General features: G+C 33.4%; 1 protein-coding gene across 8 annotated transcripts in view; it reads right to left on the reverse strand.

The window, feature by feature from the left end:
- Rapgef6 (Rap guanine nucleotide exchange factor 6) overlaps positions 1 to 18,004 on the reverse strand; it is a 215,994-nt gene that overhangs the window by 89,980 nt on the left and 108,010 nt on the right. For 5 of the 8 annotated variants that reach the window (XM_048783177.1, XM_048783183.1, XM_048783172.1 and 2 more), the window contains one exon: positions 4,255 to 4,386. In XM_048783177.1, coding sequence (XP_048639134.1) covers positions 4,255 to 4,386 — 132 coding nt within the window. Of the gene's footprint in view, positions 1 to 4,254; positions 4,387 to 11,818; positions 11,897 to 18,004 lie in introns of all 8 variants that reach the window. The other 3 variants (XM_048783184.1, XM_048783200.1, XM_048783193.1) reach the window with 2 other exon arrangements.

An 18,004-nucleotide genomic window follows, 5' to 3' on the forward strand; every position in this document is an offset into this window, starting at 1 on the left:
CACTAGTATGGCAATTTGTAAATCAATGGATGTGTAACTGATGTGATTCTGCAATCTGTGTATGGGGTGAAGGTGGGAGTTCATAACCCACTTGAATCAACGTGTCGAATATGATATGTCAAGAAATTTGTAATGTTTTGAACAACCCACAATAAAAAATTAAAAAAAAAAAAAAACTGTTCAAGAGGAAAAAAAAAAATAAGGTACTGGCAATACACACTTGTAATCAAGTATATTCAGTTTTCTAAGTATTGCCAATGTAGTCTGAGGTCAAGGGAAATACCAAGAGACTAGTACTGATATTTAACTCTTCCTCTCTTTGCTTTATTCCCAAGGATCTGGTTGGAAATACATGTGCACGCACACAACATACACAGTTTGGTTCACTGATATTACTAACCTAATCCAAGGGTTTTAAAAAATTGTAGGTCTAGAAATCCTGCATTTTTCAGAAGCACATTTTATCATTCTGATTCGCTTTTAATTCCTTTTACCCTTTAGTAATTAATCCTTTCTCTTTTCTCACATTTTTTCAACTTTTATTTTTAACAATACACTCTTTATATCCTCCTTAAGATTTGTCAAAAACAGAAATAATAATGTTCGCTTAAGAAACATAATAAAAACTACCCACAAACCTACCACCAGTAAGAAAACACTGGTAATGATGTCAATTGATGCTCTTGAATTCAGTGTACATTCTATGTATAGAAATATATATAAGTATATAGACATGTGTATTTTTTAGATTTGTAGTGGTTTTTTGTTCCCTTCTGTTTTTATATGTTGGCTTGTTTTTGTTTTAACTTTTATGGCATTTCTTTCAGTACTGCCCTGAGTGTAACAGTTTGAGAATTTCTACTTTCTTTGGCTACTCTTAAAGATTTTACATTTTTGCATTTTGATTTAGCACTGTTAGGGGCCAAACTATATGTGCCTTGACCAGACAAACTCCATTTTACCCTGAGCCTCCATTTCATATTTTAAAAAAACAAAAACAAAAACACCCCACCAAAACCAAAATCCCCACTTCTCCAATGAGAAAACCCTGCCTCTGCCATCCTGCTTTGCACACCCTGTTTAACATCACATAGTGGTTAAAAAATGTTTCTTTTATTTTTATATAATGTAAGGTATTCTCCTTTTAGTCCCCATTTTTATTGGGGAATGTGCTGTTCCCTGAATTCTGATCCACTTCGTATCTTGTATGGTTTTGACTTACTGGTAGATTGTGGCTTTGGATATAAAAGAGATGCCCAAATTCTGAAGGGTGTCACGGGGTACACGGGTGACCTGCTTGCAGCCCCCTGTCCTTCTGGTGAAACAAAAGTTCCATGTCTTGCTTCAAGACTGATTCTGTGATTTGTTTCAAACATGTCACAATAGCACTACCATAATATTCTCCTTTAAATTTCTGAGTTCCTCTTTATACAATTTTAATTTCTATTCCCTTTACCTGTTCAATCTCCCTAAATTCATTAAAACTTACTTTTATTTTATTGGTTAATCTGAAAGTTTCATTGCATCATGTTTTTTAAAACCATATGATTTCATTTATATGCCTTTCTAGAAAATACAAAAACTATTAGGGGAAAAAAAAAGATTGGTGGTTGCTGGGGGTTATGGATCAGAAGGGGGGACAAAAAGGTATAGTGTTCTTTCTTAGGTAATGGAAGTGATCTGTCTTCATATAGGTTGTAATAAAGGAGGGTAAATTACATGTTAATTACATGAAACACACATAATAATTAGAACCAAGATGACTTGGTGATGAATGAAATGATTGAGGGAGAAGAGCCAATGATAACTTTCAAAGTCTGTCTCTGGGATATGACAAAGTGTCATCTTGTTGTGCAGGCCATCTGGCAAAGATATCTATCAATGTCCATCTTAAAACGAATCTCTTACAAGACAAATCGAAGCTGGGTTCAGTGGTGCATGCCTATAATCCCAGTGGCTTAGGAGGCTGAGGCAGAGGATACCAAGTTCAAAGCCAGCCTCGGCAACTTAGACCCTAAGCAACTGAATGATACCTTGGCTCAAAATAAAACCATAAAAGGGGCTGGAGACGTGGCTCTGTGGTAACAAACCCCAGGTTCAGTTCAAACCTTAGTACAAAAAGAAAGAAAGAAAAAAACAAGAACAACAACAACAACAACAAAAACCCCACAAAGTATTACTGAGAAAGAAGAAGATACATCAAAGGTTGGAAGCAGGGCAGTAACACAAATAGGCATTATCCTGAAATATAAGAGTCCAAACAAAACTACTAAGTGTACTTCAGTCCAGCCTCAGATTGGCCAGCTAGGTGGGTAATCTGTAGATGCAAATGTAAGTGCAGTGCTCCTCCAGCATATTTGCAGAGATACTAGTTGTAGATAGCCCATTTTCTAACTCAAAATAAAATACCGGCTTTTACATCTGACCTTGAATCTCAATCTCTATACTGTCCTTTTGTCCCTTTTGTCACAACTACCAGGACTCCTTGCTCCAAAAAGATAATCAAGATTACAAATGGAATGTCCCAGAGAAACAAGGTTCCTATAATTTGTTACCACCACAATTCAAAGTACAGTGCCTCTTAGCAAGGTCTAGATATTTCCACTAACTTATCCTGAGAGTAATTTAAAGCTGCATCCTTGAACTTAATTCTCCTCAGGGTTTCCCTCCCTGGAAAAACACAAGAAACTAGAGAAGCCAGAGCTCTACTATCATTTTTTGGGGGGGGTGTGTGTGCAAGGACTCTTAATTCTTTCACAAGATACTTCTTTTGGGAGAGGTAGAATGTGTTGAGTCCCACAACTACACAAACACAGTAAGTGGCCCCAGAGCCAGTGCATTATTCTAAGTCTCCCCCACCTTTTTTTTTTTTTTTTTTTTTTAATTCTTTCTTCTGTTCACTATAAAAGGCAAACAGTAAGATGTGGATGGCCACAGAAATGACCTTTGTTGAGAAAAGCCAGACAGAAACCAAAAAATGCAAGCTTTTTCTGCCTACAAACTTCTCTCCATAGAGCAAAGCTGATTTTCCTAAAATATCTCAATCTGGGTAACTCCATAAAAGTGCAGTCTAAAATATTTCCTTCAGACTACAAATGATTTAATTTCTACAGATCAGTATTATGGGTGGCCACTAGTAACATGTGATTACTAGGCACTTAAACTCTGGCTAGTCTGAACTGAGATGTGCTATAAGTTAACATTAAACTGTCTTCTGAAAACTTAGCATGAAAAAAAGAACACAAAATAATTCATAATGTTAAAACTGATTTTATATTGAAGTCATAACATTTGGATATACTATGCTAAATAAAATACATTATAAAAATTAAATTTTACTTGTTTCCTTTTTTATATGGTTATTAGAAATTTCAAAATTAAATATGTGGCTCACATTAAATTTCTACTACTCAGCCCTATATAGTACATCTGAAATTTCAAATAAACTAACCATGAATACCATGTATCCTCTACTTATTTTATTAGAAGTGTTTTATGTTTTATGTTCTATAATCTATGACATCAACCACCACTGGACTTCAGGACATAAAAACTCATACCTAGAGAACTGTTCCAAACATCTTATATTAAATAAAATCTCACAGACATTCCACTATCAGGATCATGAAACACTGCACTGACTTGAACCTAATTTGGATTTAACCTCAGCAGGGTTTTGTGAGGATTCTCTCTGTTTATGGGTCTTTCCAGAGCCCCTCTTTCTATTACACAATCACTGAAAATCTCAGTAAGTTTAAAAGTTTCTATTGGGGTTTTAAGAATAGGAAAGTCTGCAAATTTACTAATTTTCTATGTAATTCATGTTATATAATAATAGTCTTTACAATTCATAAACAACTGTAAATTTCTTCATGACTTATAGTTAGTAGACTTATACAACTAAATATCAACCTTTTTATAAGTTTGAGTTCAGGGGTTTCAAAAAACTTTTCTTACTTTCTTTTTTAACCAAAGCATTATATATTAAGATAGATTTGCCTGGATTAAAAAAAAAATGAGAGAGAATGCTACAGTCATATATTACTGAACTATACTAAATCCTTCTCAAAATATAGATCATCTTCTTAATTAGACTTATGAATTTGAAACAGAATATAAAACATACTTTTGCAAAGACCTTATGCTTGAATTTCATATTCTAATTAAAAGATATATGACCATCTAAGGCATAGGCACAGAGTATTTTGCAGAATAAAAACGCTATATGCACAGCACATAATCCTAAGATATTACCTGATAGATATCAGATAAACTGCTGCTCCCAGAATCACTGGCAATGCTACAACCAGACTGACTAGAAGACACATGAGTCACCTGTGGATGAGGGTTGTCTGTGAGGTGCATCTTGGTAAGATCAGCTGGAAGCTGAAGAAGAAAAATAATTTTAGTTATTCTAAATGTCAAATTTTATGTTTTTAGGAGATTTTAATATAATGTCACTTTTGCAGCACATTTTCATTTTATGTACATTACTGTACAACTTCATTTTTAACCTAAATTTTTCATTCTTACTAAAAATCTTTTAAATTGTAACAAGCAGATGGCACTTTCTAAAATGATTAGGCAAACCTAACAGAGTAGCAAGATCACTGAACGTTTTTCAAAAGAGATTGCCATTACTAACGGTATTTCAGAGGACAAACCTCACCCCTTTTTACCACCAAATAAAAATATCAGCTATTCCCATTGTAAAGCGTAGGAATACTATTAAACACACACACACACACACACACACACACACGGGGATGTGGCTCAGGGGGTAGCGTGCTCGCCTGGCATGCGCGCGGGCGCTGGGCTCGATCCTCAGCACCACATACAAATAAAAATGTTGTGTCCGCCGAAAACTAAAAAAAAAAAAATTAAAAAATTCTCTTTCTCTCTTTTTAAAAAAAAAAAAAGAACATCTTATACTGTAATCAAATACAGCCAAAGAAAAGGGGTAAACAAAACTGGGAGAGTTCATCTTCCCATGTGCTACTGCCACCTATTTGTATTTTATTTACAGACAGTGTCTTCTCACTGAGTTGCTTAGCATCTCGCTTTTGCTGAGGCCAGCTTTGAACTCTCGATCTTCCTGTCTTAGCCTTCCAAGCCGGTGGGATTACAGGCATGTGCCACTACACCTGGCCAGGATAGGAGATGTTATAACACTATAAGACTTCTAAGTAAGAAAACCAAGAGAAGAGGTAAGAAGACTAAGTCATTCATACAAGTGATACCAGAGTAATAAAACAAAGCCAGAAGAACGAGTCTGGAAATAGGTTTGGTAATGCTTATAATGTATTGACTGATATTCATTTCACGACTCCCTAAAAAGCAGGTTATTATTATTATTCCTACTTTATGATAAAGAACGCAGGCAGTAAGATTATATAATTTCCCAATTTCACCCTTAAGAAGTAGTGAATTAGGATTCAAACCCAGGTCCTATTTGATTCTAGCACTCTCTATGATACTATACTTTGTGCCAGGGATGTTGGTGGTCAGATCAACATGGTTTTAAGGAGCTTAGTTTAAGAGCAGAGAGTATATATAAGCAAATACCATCTGCTTTCTATATCAAAGAAAACAGACTTCATTCCCCCAAACTTCCTAAGGGATAGGAACAATAATGACTGGTGATTCCAGTTACCATTTGAGTGTTTCTTACTTGTAGTAAATACATAAACAGTAGCAAATACACTTTACATGTCGTTTATACAGATTACCTATTCTAATCAAAGAACTAGAAGAGGTAAATACTATTATTATACCCAACTGACAGATTAGTAAACCAAGGCTTAGAGAAAGTATAATGTTTGCCCTTGGTCACACAGCTAGAAAGCAGAAAAGCTGGGATGACACCCAGGCAAACTGACTCTAAATCAATTTCTTTTCAATACTCAATAATTTCTATTTTCTTTATAACAAATGAAGTAACATAAAAAGGTTCTGTTCCTTCAAAATAAATTATTGGTTCCTTTAACTTTCTCTTGCAGCTTATCTGCTCTTTTTCCTTTTCTTCCTGATCCAGCCTGGACTTCAAGAGCTGACTTTTCATCAGCAAACTCAATTCATTCTCATCCTTTCAGTCCATCAGATCTGGCAAAACTTTCCCATTTTCTAGACTCCTTCATACATTTCCCAGATTTGAACTTTTATCCTCTACTGGAGCCTACATGGTGGGGTAGGGGGTGGGAGTATGTGGTTGAGCTTGAACACAGTCATTATTTAAGTGTATATAGGGTATTCTTGACTGAAGATATAGCGACAGAGAGATACTGAGGAGAGACTATACAGAAAGAATGCAATCATGAATACCATGTGGGAATTTTGAATTTGATTTCAATAGGCTACTATAGATCTGGGGGAAAAACAATGACATTAAGAGCAGCTATATTTCTCAGCAGACAATGTTTTGTTGCAGTAACAGAAAGATTTCAAGTCTTAAATGCTTAACCTATCATAGTGTATATTTTGAAGATTTAAAAAATTCCATTTTCACTCTACTGCTCTGAATGTGGAACTCATGTTTTCTGTCTCTCTCTCTCTCATATATATATATATATATATATATATGTTAATATTCCCCCCCCCCATTTTATTACCAAATAAAGGCCTGGCATAGTGATACCTATCTTGCATACATGTCTGCTCATTAAGTATGTACAGCATAAATGAATGAATATATTTGACTTCTGAACACTTTGCTGTTCAGGTTTCCAAGGATATCTGAACAGACGAGAGATTTCATTTGATCTTCTGTACAGGAAACAAAAAGAAATTTAGCATATGCATATTCAGTATTTTACTCAGCATAGTGTGTTGTCAATTGTTTAGAGCCATTCCAGGAGATAAAATCCATGAGTATTTGCAAAAGTAAAAACAATTAAAGCAAATCGGTTGGTTCCATGGCTGTTGGAAAACAATGATATTCTTATGCCTCTCTACTCTTTTGATAACAAATGTATATATGGAAGAGTCAGGAAGTCCCAGAAAAAAGAAATCTCTTTCACATAGGATTCTCCAAAGTTACTTTTCCTCAATATTCTTATCAGCATCCTACAAATGTGAAATAGTGCTTTTGGATAATTCCATATATCCAAAAAGAAATAAATACTTACATGACAATTAATTTTAGGACAATCCCAGGTATCCCTCCAAGAAAAATTTAGAGGGCAATTTACATGTTTGGCCAAGATATGGTCATGAGAAATATTTTCAGCATAGAAGGGCAAAAGAAGTATGGAGATCAACTGGAATGCAGACACATATAGCATAAAAATAATGTTACATGCATGTTCTAAGTTCTACTTCATGTTTTAAAAACTTAGCCTTCAAGAATAATCTGCCACAACCAAGAATCTTAAGATACTTTTTGCTATGTGAAACTTTTAGTCCCTTACAAGCCATACTCAAACATTATTTCACTTAAGAGCTTTCAGTGAGTTCTAAAAATAATAAATACTATATATTATTAACCCTAAAAATGTACTTAAATATACTTAAAAAAAATCAATTCTCCAATAGAACAGCAATCCTCAAAAATCAGTTAAACTTCAAACTGCATTATTAAAACTTCCTTTAAAAACATAATTTCTGTGACTATCTGCAAGTCACTTACTTGTTAGTTTTAAAATGACCAAGATATAAATATAATTCTTGGATACATATTAAAAAGTGCCAATGTGCTGCTTAAAGGAAGACATTTCAGAACTCTACCCTCTACTAATTTACTATAAATATAAAACATTTCTAACAGGCTTGGTGGTCTAATTTTCCCTCTGCTGAACTAGGAGCACCTAGTGTATACTTGATGCTGGCCACAACACAAATTGAACCTTTGGGAGTTTGGGAGATTCAATTTTTTTTTTTTTAAAGTTAAAATAACAAATGTAACTTAGACCTCATTCTCACTGGATAGACAGTAGGAAGAATTAATAATGTTCAAGATGAGTCCTGGGAATAATCAAGACTAAACAGTGCTGACCAAGACCCAGAACTATAGCACTCAACACAGTAACACCAGTCACACATATTGAGCATTTCAAGCAAGGATAGTTCGGACACAGACGTGCTGTGGGTGTAAAATATGGACTGAATTTAGAAGACCTGAAACAATAACAAAAAAAGTAGAATACCACCTTATTAGTATTTTATATTTTAAAAGTATATATATTATATATCTTATTACCTATTGAAATAATATTTTGGATAGGTTAGACATTAAAAATAATTCTACTAGGGTCTGGGGTTGTAGCTCAGTGTTAGAGCACTTTCCTGGCACGTGTGAGGCATTGACTGGGTTTGATCTTCAGAACCACATAAAAATAAATAAACAAACTAAGGTATGCTGTCCATCTACAACTACAAGCGTTTAAAATTTTTTTTAAACAATTTATTTTTTATATTATATTTCTGTCGAATGGCGTGAGGCTAGAGACATGCTGTATTCAGAAACCATAAGCAATCCAATATATCTCAGGTAGGGATGTAGAGGAGGATTGTAGGAGATGCCAGATATGGCATTCCTGGGGGCATAGATTTCCATACTAAAAGAAAACCTTCAAATAGTTTTAAGCAAGTAAGTGGTTGGAAGAGACTACTCTGAAAACACAGAAGATGAAGTAAAAGAAAAATCACACAGATGAGGGACAGGAGACACTAGTCAAGGCACAAGAAGATGGAAGCTTTATGAAATTAAAAGTGAACCACCAGAATTATAAGGAAGTTTCTAGGACTTGACAGAGTGACATATGCAGAAAAGTGTCAGCTGAGGGGGGTAGGGGTGGGAGTGGTGGGGGGGTGGTCATGTTTCCAAGATCTAAAAAGTAGTCTGCAGTTTATTTTGTGGACAGTCTAAAATTTCTCAAAAACCCAGAGGAGACAACTGTATCCAATCTTATTAGCCCTGGGTATATCCACCAGATCATCACAGTACTATGCCCGAGGCATGCAAAACTACTGGTGAAATTTAGCGCATTCCTCATTATTTTGTAAAAGATGAGAGTTAAATGATCTAATTATTATTATTTTTTAATTCTAAGGCATTTCTTCCCACTTTAATATTTTTGAAACTAAAGAGAAAATTTTAATCAATATTTACAGTTAACATTTATAAAAGTAAAGGCAGACAGACTCATTGAGAAAACAGGAAGTAGGTATAAAAATGCTTGTCAAGTTTGAAAACAAGTAAGGAAACCACAGTGGGTGGAGTGAGTAAGAAGGAGTGCTGGGAGAGAGGAAGACATCACATTGCCTTGTAGGTCATGGTGAAGACTTTTATTTTGAAGAAAGTCTCTGAAGATGGGAACAATCAGCTTTGTCAAATGATGAGGACAATCAAAGTAATATGGGCTGAGAAATGATTTAGGTTTGCATAAATTTCCAATGACTAATGACTCCAAAAGCACCTAAAAGAAGGAGAACAGAAACCCAAGTGGTCTGCCTCTTCCACCTAGTAAACAGTCCCATTAAACAACCCAGTAGACCACGAAAGCAAGCCCCCAACTAAAACCTTCCCTGAGAAAAGTCAACCACTCTGAAAGAAATCCAAAAACACAACCAAGAGAAGGATTTATACTTGAAGAAGGAGCTAATAAAACAATAAGGAAAAAGAAGAGCATCCATAAAATGAAAACAAAGGTAGTTAGGAAAAGCATCATTTAACAGACTCCATATACAATACATGGTTAAACTTACAAATCTAAAATATGACTAGTACTGGTTACAAATAGAAAATGAATTAGTGAGTCAGAAACTGAAACTGAAATAAATGTTTAGAGACATTACTGACAGACTCTGATTTCCAAGATGTATGTGGAGAGACTAGAGAAAAGAAGCAATTGTAATTTTTTTTTCTCCATAAACTACAAAGTTCTCATAACTGAAGATAAATGAGAATCTTCAACTTTTGTTAAAGTCCTTCAAGTACCAAGAAGGGGAAAGAAAACAAAACATTAGACAATCTATGATAAAACTTGATAGCATCAAGGATAAAACAAATAAAAACATAACTAGCCACCACTAACAAGAAGAAAAACAGATTACTTAAAGTAACATAACAAAAATTATAATAAGCTTAGACTTCTTATCAGCTGAAGACAGTACATTAGCTTTTTCAAAATCCTAAAAGGAAAAGATATTGGACTTGTTATTTTATGTCAAACTCAACATCATTTTAAGGATAAAATATAAATAGGAATCTTGAACATATAAAGACTTAAGATTCATCCCCTAAGGACCTTGATGATAGAACTACTTATTTTAGCAAGAAAATAAAGAAAATAAATGAATTTTAGCAGTGAAATACTAAGTAACATAAGCAGAATACATAGATCACTAAATTAAAAACAAGAAAATGTATTAGGGAATCAGAAGTACCAAGCAATAAAAATTTAATGATAGGCTTAATGTGTCATCACAATTTAAGGATTAAAATTCGGTCAGTAGTAACACTGGAGATAGGGAAGAAGACATGTACTTTTATAAATTCTTCTATACTTGCTAAATTTTTGATCAAAAGTTGTCTATTAGTACCTCCAAAGTGTTTTTGTTGGTAATCTTAAAAAACAACCCCTAAGCTTCATTGTTAAGTTTTGCCTGATTTGGTCTCACCCATTTACCTTCCACACATAGTTTGAAACCTTAGTAGTGCCACTATCAAGCTTCAGTAATGCTTGGGCCCCACAGGTGGCATTTGCACTAAAGAGGCTATCCTCTAAATATGTGCAGATAATAGCATGAATAGATTGTGTATCTAGATTTCTTTCCATCTCTTTACATTAGAATCAGCTATCTGTCAAATGAATAGCGAATTTAAGTCCTTCCAGAAGATGCCTTTAGAAAAGATATACAATGAGCTAAGCCAAATAAAATAGTACACCATGATGCTGCCAGGGTATTTCTCCCTTAGTCACCATCAACAGGGAAACCTTTAAACAAAGACTTTCATACCTTCCTGAAAAGGGCTTCTGTCTCTATTCTAGAGATCCATGAAGAAATTTTAACATTCAATATTATTATTAAAATATTTTCTAAAACAGTTATATAACACTAAAAATTTATACACCTGTTTTTGTTTTGAAATTAGCACACAAGACAGGAATGATGACTCAAGTGGCATAAAACTGCAGATGTTATGAATAGCCACTATGAACAATAAAATTTACTGAATTACAGTATGTATTTTGCAACAACCTAGCATTTTCTATATGTGGCATTTTGCTATTTTCAGAGTTAATATGTTTGCTTTAAAATGACAAAAGGTTTATCTATTACTACTTCAAAAATACTTCATAACACTATTAAATATTTTTACATTCATAGTGTTTTTTTCATATTATTTCACTGCTTACGAATTACCACCTAATCTTCAAAAAACTGTACTTTTCAATCATAACTTATCTCTAGCACCATATTAGTACAAAATGTTGTAAAATATAAGGATTTCACTCATATATCTAAATATACCAGCTGTTGAAGAAAGTAAAGCAACAAAATAAATTCAAGTTAAAAGAGTATGACCATAGTTTAAGTACAGTAATGGCCAGAAACAAATGACAATTCAGTCTGAAGAGAGTACACATCAAATGCACTACATTTTTCAAGACAACAGATTGTTTAAAAGATACTTTTCAAATTGTCTCAGATTTCTTTGAATTAAAAATAAAATAGCAATAATATTGAGCTTTTTAGGCTGCTTTGTAGTTCTTCAAGTTTTAGAAAATAGCATGGTAAGGCTAATTTATAATTCAAAATATAATTTAAATTTAATAACTGTATTATATCAATCTCAAAGAAAATAATAATTACTTACTTTGGAGGCCCATGGCTGAAGACAATTGGCATAACAGCGCACAAGAAAAGCCATTTCCTAGGCTGGAAAGGGTAGTTTCTTTTTCAGAGCCACACGGATGAGAATGTTGACAAAATTGTTAAGTTTCTTTTTACAAATCATACACCACTGTAGTATTATATAAACGCAGCTTCTCCAAACCCCTTTACAAACTGAATCAGGAGCCTTCAGAAGCTTAAGAGTATTGTTCTAAATAACTGTAATGGTCCTTATTAGAATGTTCACTTTAACAAGCAAATCATGGTAAATAAAGAAGTTTAGAATTTTGGCTGTCTGGACATTTACATGTGTCCTCAGGCACCTGGCACAGACATGCACCAGACATGCAACATGGTAGCTTAACAGTTAATACTATACCAATCAAAGCAAATAAGGCAACATGCACCAAATCTGGATTTGGTGTTCCTGGATTCTATGAAACCTTTCTTCTCTGTATTATAGCTGTTTTTTCTTCAACTTATTTCAGTCTGTAGAATAAGCACTGCAGTATCCTTCTTCATCTGAAGCAAACCAAAATACTGTATCCTAAAGATTAAAAGTTTCTTCTTTATATGCATAACCATCAGAGGTTAAAAATAAAAAAAAAACCCACTGAACAAATAGTAGTTAGGAAAAATGTATGCCATAAGAGGTTTATCCTGTAGAATGCTTGAGAAATCTCCAAAATTCATATTATTTCCTCTTTTCACAAGCACTGTTTACAGCTCTGCAGTACTGCTTCTTGTTCTAATGCATCAGTAAGACAGTGCTGTTGATCTAAGTCTGGCTTTTCTGGTTAAAAATTTATGTATAATATGGTACAAAAACACTTCATCTTTTGATAAAGCAAGATTCTATGTTAGTGTCTTAATTCCTACTGTCCTTGTCTGTTTCAGAGCAGTTCCCTAAGGAGAAGCTCCTATTGATTCTATGCTCTGCAGTAAGATGAAATATCTAATAAGAAGGAAAGAGAGTGGGAGGAGAATAGAGCTAAAAGGATGACATCACCTGTACAGAAAGCCTTCAGAAACTGCATTAGATCAATTGGCTACTGTATCTGCAGATGTAGCCCAAAGAGCAATTTATTGAAAACACCACACACACACACACACACACACACACACTCTCTCTCTCTCTCTCTCTCTCTCTTTTTCAGTGAGACATGTCAGCAAGCTGAATTCTGTAATAAAAAAATTCACTTACACACCATTTGCATTTGTTTTAAAAATCCATTTTGAGTTTTAATTCTGTACATTGATATAAAGCTATATTTCAGAAGCCATACTTGTAAATTATTATTCAAATTTAACACAGCATTGTCCTCCCAAGGGAAAATAATTAGCTCTGGTGAGATACTCTTGCATTCCAAATACATAAGGCAGTCTAGTACTCAGATGTCACATGTGTATTTTGTAACAATACTAATTGAGGGATTTTTGTTGACGAAACTTGCTTTTTATCTAACAATTGTTCTGAAAGGTATAATCTTCACGTCTACTTTAACATTAAAAATATAAAAACTGGTGCTAAGATTTATATGAGAATAGTAAAGCTTAATAAATATAATTTCATTCTTTCAAGAAAAAGTTGAAAAAATCCTCAGAACAAAAGATGCAGCACTGCACCAACTCCTTTAAAAGAATAATAATCTGTATAATATAGTACCTTTCTGTGGCCCATTGCTAAATTCCTAGAAAGAGATGAGAGGTCAGCAAAACTCAGAAGGAGTCAGAGGAGAAAATGATTAAACCTCCTTCCAATATGAGCTTGAACTAAAAGGAAATGGCCTCATTTTTTCTTTAAAAATTACAGAAAAATATTAATTTGCCACACCCTCTCCTATCTGAAAAGAACAATAACTCTAGTACCCACACTTCTTCTTTCTTCATGTTTCTGCCACAAGGCATCAACTGCAGATACTCCCACCTGAGCACTTAAGCTTATAATAGTGCCTCTCGATGGCTAAAGGAAAACAGTCACCAATGATAAAATAGTTACAGGTCCAGGCAGCAAAATTGCAAAATTCCGAGAATAACAATCAGTAAACAAATTAAGGCAACAGAACCATTTTTCTTTATTCACCTAATTTTTTAATTTAGTGAGTGAGGGTATGCATCATAAAAGGAGATTAAGACAAGTTTTAACAAAGGATTCCAGTTACTACAGAAGAAACACCTTGTCACTGGGCTCAAGAAGGGGGGAGGGTAAGGAGGGAGGGGTTCCTTAATACCCCTTGGGCAAAATCTGAGTCACTTTTTGAACAACACTATACTGCCAATCTGAAATTATGCTGCTACTTATATAACTAGAATGTAACTAAGTAAAACTAAGTATTATCCTGAACAAAGACAAGTCATGCTTCAAAATACATAATTATAAACTTATGATTCCAAAAATGCAAGAACTCTTTTTCCCCCAAAATTGAAGATACATAAAATATAAGTTTAAATATAAAATTAAATTTCAAATAAAATAAGCATGACTAATTTTCTAAATGTAAAACATGGAATATTTGATTTGTTCAGGTTGATTTTCAAGCTCAAATGCATTTTTTCAATTTAATTCAAACCGAGTTGATACCTGAAACATATTAAGCATTTGAATATAAATTAAAATATATTAATCATTTTTTAAAATGGAAAATCATTGTATATGAAGACAAACTTTTGCTGAAGATAAATTGGCAAAAGACAAAATTTTGTACTTCATAATCATTCTAACAGGACTCAAATATAATTCAATTTCAATTCACATACAGTGTAAGTAGGATAAATTACAGCCAAATCAAAAAGCAAAATCCTAATGGAAACCTTTCCCATTTTATAAATCATGCTGGTATCACACAAAGAAGGACCTCAAGCTGAGCAAGGGGGATGGTCACTTCTTAACAGCTTAAAAAACTGCTGTACAGCATGTAAAACACAATCCATAATGCCATATGTTAGATATACTGTGGTTTATGCCAACTCAATAAAGGAACAAAACTCTTCCTTCAGTTTGGCTTGTAAGTGAAGGTGACATCATCCTTCTCATTCTACCAATCACCACATAATATCCGCTATTCTAGAAAAAAAACTATATGATGATCCTATTATGCAAAATCTCCCTGTGCAACAACACTACAATGAAAAGAAACAAACAGGTCAAATTCTATACTCAGCATATGAATTCACAGCATCCTGATGATACACAAAATTGTTTCTTCAGAAAAAACCGACTTAACCTTTTAATTAATTACTGAAGAAAGAAAATCCCTTGAGAGAATAGTAATTTATTAAGAATAAGCTATTTTTCACTTACATCACACAGAATTTTATCATGACCTCACCTTGTTATTTTACCAATTCTAATGAAGTAACTGCAACAAGGAAGAATGTCCTGATCTACACAATGTCTAGAATCATCACCAAAGAACAGCCATTTGTGAATACACTTCCCCTGCACATGAAATGCCATGATACTAAGCCATACTGATGAAATCTTTTAGAGGACCCTTTAAACTACTACAAAGTTTCAAAACATTACAATATAGTTTTTTAAAAAGGTAATTGCTATATAGTTATTAAAATTAACATTAACTGTATAAACTATAAACAAAAATAAATTGGAATATTTCAAATTATGTTGTGTAGAAAACCAAAGATAAGGTTCTGATTGCTACTAAACTGACTATACATAAACCACTTATTTCAGTAAGTAATAACATAAACAAGAAAGAAGGAAAAAGGTTACTATGGATTATGACAGGTTATCAGAAGATATACATTCTAGGCATTATGAAAAAAAAAACATGAGTAAGAAAAACCAGATATATACTAATCTCAAGCATAGTAATACAGTCTATCCCCCATCTGTACAGTGAAACATAATCACAATTTAGAGAAACCAAATTTCAAAGGCAAGGAACAAAAGAAAAAAATTCTGTAGTTGTACGAAATAAAATGAACAGGCACTCATTTCAGTAAATTAGTTGTAATTGTTTGGTTTTTGAAATATAAACTGTTAAAGGTACTGATTTACATAGTAAAACACTTGAATCCTTTTGAAAAATTAATGAATAAATGATGCACATTGCAGTGGACAGAGGTAATATACAGCCCTTTTAAACGAACACAGCAAGCTTTTCGACACCCTTTTCCTCCCATGCCTAACTTGAACATCTGAAATGAATCTCTGTAGTTATCAGATGTGGTTCACTCTAATTACTGGTGCCCCCCAGGAATTCTGCCTTCAAACTGCCTATCCTGTCTATTTCTTAGCTTTTCTGAAGGAAGGGCTATGTTATACCCTTCTCCTATTCTTTTGTAAGAAACAGTGTGCTTCAGCATACTGTCATCTATGTCCACTAACTGATTACCACACGCTGTCAAAAAAGTCCTGTCAAAGCCACCAGCAGGATACATGCACCATGAAATATGACCTATCCTTAGGGAGTGATCTAGAAAGAAAATGCAAAAGGGAGAGAGAAGCTGTTATCATCAACTAAGGTGATGTAAGCTTCTATAATTAGAATCAGTGAAACTGAAGGAACAATAAAAGGCACGACCATGTTTCTACTCTTTACTACACTGGCAGTTTGTGTCAAACATTTTTCATACTCACACAAAAGAACACACTGAAAAAAAGAGGAGTCAGTGAAATACATTATATATCATGTATAAATCTACAGTTTTGAAACAGCATATTAATTTTCAAAAATAAAATGCCAATAATTTAAAGTACCCCCACAAAACAAGAAAATCTCATTTTAAAATTAAACTATCAATATTGCCTCTATCTGTAAATGCCTGCATTAGATTACCTTTTTATTACTTCTCTAATTTTAAGAACTACAAATTCTAATACTATAAAAGTCAAATACAGAAAATAGTTCAGTTATTGAACAGATAACAAATCAAATTAAAAGGCCATAACAACTAGAATTAATTTATTTGCTATGCTTGAGTAGTTATCAATTCTTTCTAACCAGAATCCTTCACAAATCATTGTCATAGACTTATATCTTAATATGTTAATACTGAATTGCTTAGACAATAATCAAGAGAGTTTTTTTTTTTTTTTTTTTTTTTTAGCAATTACTGTGTAAATCATTTCAAGTATGACAAAAATCTTTGATTCTGGTTCCTTGTGCAAATCCATATGAATCAGTGTCACCTTTAGCAGAGGGAGAACTATCCCATACAGCCAGAAGGGTATGCCCTGTTCTTTCCCCAATACTCCTGAAGTTCATATATGGTCAATGATAGAAACAATTTTTTTTAAATGCCTACCTACTGAGAAGATAGCAATATTTATGTAGAAACTTAAAAATAATTTTCATACCCTAAATCCTGCAATTTAATTTTTTTCTTTAATGTTTTTGTATTTTTAAATACTTTTGTTTCATTTATTTATTTTCATGTGGCACTAAGGATCAAACCCAATGCTTCATACACGCTAGGCAAGTGCTTTACCACTGAGCTATAACCACAGCCCAATTTAATTTCTATGACTCAATCAGAAGGAAATGATCAATCATTTACAGATTTATCAATAAAACTACATGTGACAGGAGAGAATCTGGAAGCTGCATGAGAATACAATAATAAAAATAGTATTTTTTAGGGAAAATTTAATTGCATGAAAAATGACAATATATAACTAAATATTCAGCATTACCTAAAAGTAGTTAAGAGATCTGAACTAATCAAAATCATACATTTAAAAGTCCTTAGCAACAGTAGCTATCTCCAGTTTTGAGAGAACTCCTTATTAATATCTTACATTTCCACAATGTTTTTTGTTTTAACAAAAAATTTTAAAAATTTTGTTCAATAACACTCTAGTACCCTCTTAAATAGGTACAAGTACCTTTTACCAAGAATATATAAGAACCTTCTACCAAGAATTCTGTTATTATTCAGAAAACAAGACAGCAGAATTCTGCTAGAAGGTATTAGACACCCAGGAACAAAGAAGAGTAAGTTCTTGAAATTTTTAAGAAAGAAAGCACCATGAAGAATACAACATTTGTTCAGAGTCCCTAAGGTTGTAAATAGGATGAGAGAAAATGTGATTTAGAAAAGCTGCAGATTGTCAGAGGTGGAGCTCCAAATTTCTGAGGAGCAGCATGATCATTACTTACTATCTCACACACACAAATAATAATAGCAAAGGCTCAAAATACAT

Source organism: Marmota marmota, unplaced genomic scaffold (assembly GCF_001458135.2).
Source record: "Marmota marmota marmota unplaced genomic scaffold, marMar, whole genome shotgun sequence".
NCBI lineage: Eukaryota > Metazoa > Chordata > Mammalia > Rodentia > Sciuridae > Marmota > Marmota marmota.